At 46.2% G+C, this 2,992-nt stretch overlaps 1 protein-coding gene across 3 annotated transcripts in view; it reads right to left on the bottom strand.

Moving 5' to 3' along the window:
- Positions 1–2,992, bottom strand: part of LOC102041554 (USP6 N-terminal-like protein) — an 86,467-nt gene that overhangs the window by 21,309 nt on the left and 62,166 nt on the right. For all 3 annotated transcript variants that reach the window (XM_031055725.1, XM_031055724.1, XM_005419571.3), the window contains 3 exons: positions 2,892–2,977; positions 2,017–2,056; positions 1,206–1,286 (listed from right to left, as the gene is read on the bottom strand). In XM_031055725.1, coding sequence (XP_030911585.1) covers positions 1,206–1,286; positions 2,017–2,056; positions 2,892–2,977 — 207 coding nt within the window. The remainder of the gene's footprint in view (positions 1–1,205; positions 1,287–2,016; positions 2,057–2,891; positions 2,978–2,992) is intronic.

Raw genomic sequence — 2,992 nt, 5'->3', positions numbered from 1 at the left:
TGACACAAGAGCATGCGGTTTCACATCTAAGTGTAGGATAAAACCTGATTTTACTTTTTTTATTAAAAGAAGGCACACTTCTTTTGTGCCTCTCGGTGTCTTTGCATTTAATGGTGTGTGGCTGCTACAGACCTTACAGCCTGCACTTGCCTTGGTGCCAGGCAACGGGTGTTAGGCTGGACAGGACTGAAACCAAAGCTCCTTTTTACTCCCCAGGGTCACCAGACTGCTCCTTCCCCGCTTGGGGCCAAGCACTGCTTCTCTCTTTGCTGGGAGAGGGGATGGCCATTTCCGGTGTCCCAGCATGGGACAATGCCACCTCTGTGTCCAAGAGTCATTGACCATTTACAGGCTGTTATTCATAACATCCTTTATTCTACTACAAGAGCTTTCTCATTTTCTGACCCCAAGACCCTCAAAACCCACTTGTCAGTCTGACCTTTCGCCAGCCAGCAGATCTGAGTGACATCAGCTACAGTGTGCTCAACACCCCAATAATTATCAAGGGAAATCCAAAACAGACAGCAACCACTCATCACTGCTCCCCATCACTCATGCTGGATCCTGCCTGTCCTCACCATCTCACCCAGGAAAGCCAAGGTGTGCTAAAACCACTCATCATTACCCACCCCAAACACCCTCCAGGACCCGAAGGAATTCCCTCTACCCCACTGGAATTTGGTGGTTTACCCACAAGGTCACTAACCAATTAGTGCTAACTTCTAATTAGAAAGAACCAAGTCACACGAGAGCCTCTGATTTTGCCTGTGGAGCAGCACTGATTAACAAAATAATTAGAACTACCCTGAAGTGAACAGAAGGATTATAAAACCTCAAGCCCACCTCCACACCATCTCTGCTGTCATTATTAAGATGATTTTGTTTCTGTTTTGGTTTTTTTTTTTTTTTTTTTGGTTTTTTTTTGTGTTTTTTGTTTTTGTTTGTTTGTTTGTTTGGTTGGTGTTTTTTTTGTTGTTTTGTTTTGGTTTTTTTTAAGAGTGAGACATGTAAGTCAGAACAGGACTTTTACCTCGACTGGTAACCCAGAAATTTCTAGGAAAGCTTTAAAATATTAAAGATAACAAGTAGAATCAGGCAATGTTCCAGAGATCTCTGGTTTTTCTGTTGACTTTTTGAAAGCCTGACTCATCGTAAGGATCCATCACACGCACCCTTCCAGCCATACACTCTTTTTCTTTCTTTACCTTGTCACTGTTTCTGTATTTGCCCCACTTCTTCAGCATCTTAAGCCACTTGTCCACACGTTCTATTTCCTGCTGGTTTTGCTGGTGCAAGGGAGAAGAAAAGACAAATTTAAGAAAAAGAAGCCCCAGGAGATGCCTCTTGAAAACACAAAACTTCATTCTCTTAGGTTTAAACTTCTATGCAAAGACCTCACATCAGGGATGGGAATAATCCACAGGCACGTGCAGAAACTGGTAATTTCAGCACTTGGTAATTAAAAGCAGCATTGATGAAAATGACAAGACACACAGGCTTAACATAAGAAAGCATTCCCAGGAGTATTTCCTGACAATAAAAATCTTTGCAGGTCCAGCTAGACTCAAATCCCATCACTGTATCAGATCATAAGAAATGTGATTCAGTCCCATTTAGTCCCATCTGTTCTACCAGAGGACATGCTTACATCTCAGGGGAGATGAGGATGGAAGTGATGGTTACCTACAACTTCCATCTTCCCTTGCACATGCAGTCCCCTTTACGAGCCACAGCTGCTGGGCACTGTGCCAAAGCAGAGGGAAAAGCCCAATATTGCTTTAAGAGGTGCTTTTTCAGTGCCATGTGGAGGAGGAAAGTTGTCTGACCAAGCAAAATAAAAGCTCGAACAGCTGGGCATCGTGCAGAGTCCCCACCTCTGGGCGAGCAGCAGTGACCAGTGGGTGCTGGCTGCCTGCTTTGCTCTTACTTGCTCACTTGTTTCCTCAAAAAACATTCCCTCCCCAGCTGGTGTGAAAAGGATGTCACATCTATGATGACAGCGCTGGCAGCTCTCACCTTCTCCTCCAAGGCGGTGCGGGTTGGCAGCTCCTGCTCGCTGGAAAAGCAAGGGGTCACTGGTTACTCCATGGGCAGGAAAGGGTGTGGGGGAGCACAGGCTGCTGCAGTTCATGGACCACCTCAGACACTTGAGGGGTATGTCCTGGGGACTTTGTGCCCTTCCTACAGCTGTCCCCAGTATGAAAGAGGCAGGGAAAGCACCATCCAAAATCCCACCACCCAACAGGAGCTCTAGGGGGTAATCGAGCACTGGACATAACTAGAAATCCTGGGCACATATTTCCTCTTCAATACACACATGATCAGCAATTTAAAGGGTGGGGAAGCAGAATTTCTAGACAGCAACTGCTTAAAACCTCCCTCCTACACACAGAACACCTACTACTGTAACTTCTGTTAAGAATCAGAATAAAAATAGTTCTTTTTAAGCATTCTTCCCAGGCACAGGGTATGTAATTCATGTGTGCCTTGGTTAGTATGGAGATTTCTAAAGGAAAGGTTTCCTAAGGGAACCAAAGACGATCAGCTATCTTTTCTGGTCTCTTCCTATACCTCCCTGAATCATCAGGTGCAAACACAGGGGCCTCTCCCTCTGTGGCACACCACAGAGGCACAGGAGCACCAGCCTGCACCTTCTAACACAAGGCTTGTGGTAGGAAATCATTTCTGAGCCTTGTCTTGCAGCAGATGCAAAGCATCAGTGTCTGCACATGCACAGTTGAGGAAGGAGGCCCATGTAGTCTTTCCTCCTGCATTTGGGATTGATCAAGCCAAGCCAAAGAGCAGCTTATGGGCCAGTCATGCTCAGTGCAGAAGGATGCTCCACACACACACAGAGGTCAGAGAGGAAAGGAGAGGGCAGGAGCACTTACTGCAGGAATCCAAACCGGTCCGTAACTTTGTAGAGGGTGAAATCGGCATCTTCCCACTGGTCAATCTGAGCTCCTTCCTGTCTGCCCTGAAAGCCGAAAGG

The sequence above is a fragment of the Geospiza fortis genome, unplaced genomic scaffold, assembly GCF_000277835.1.
Source record: "Geospiza fortis unplaced genomic scaffold, GeoFor_1.0 scaffold66, whole genome shotgun sequence".
Taxonomy (NCBI): Eukaryota; Metazoa; Chordata; class Aves; order Passeriformes; family Thraupidae; genus Geospiza; species Geospiza fortis.
The sequence above is the reverse complement of the archived record's forward strand: the minus strand, read 5'-3'. Positions and strand labels throughout refer to the sequence as shown.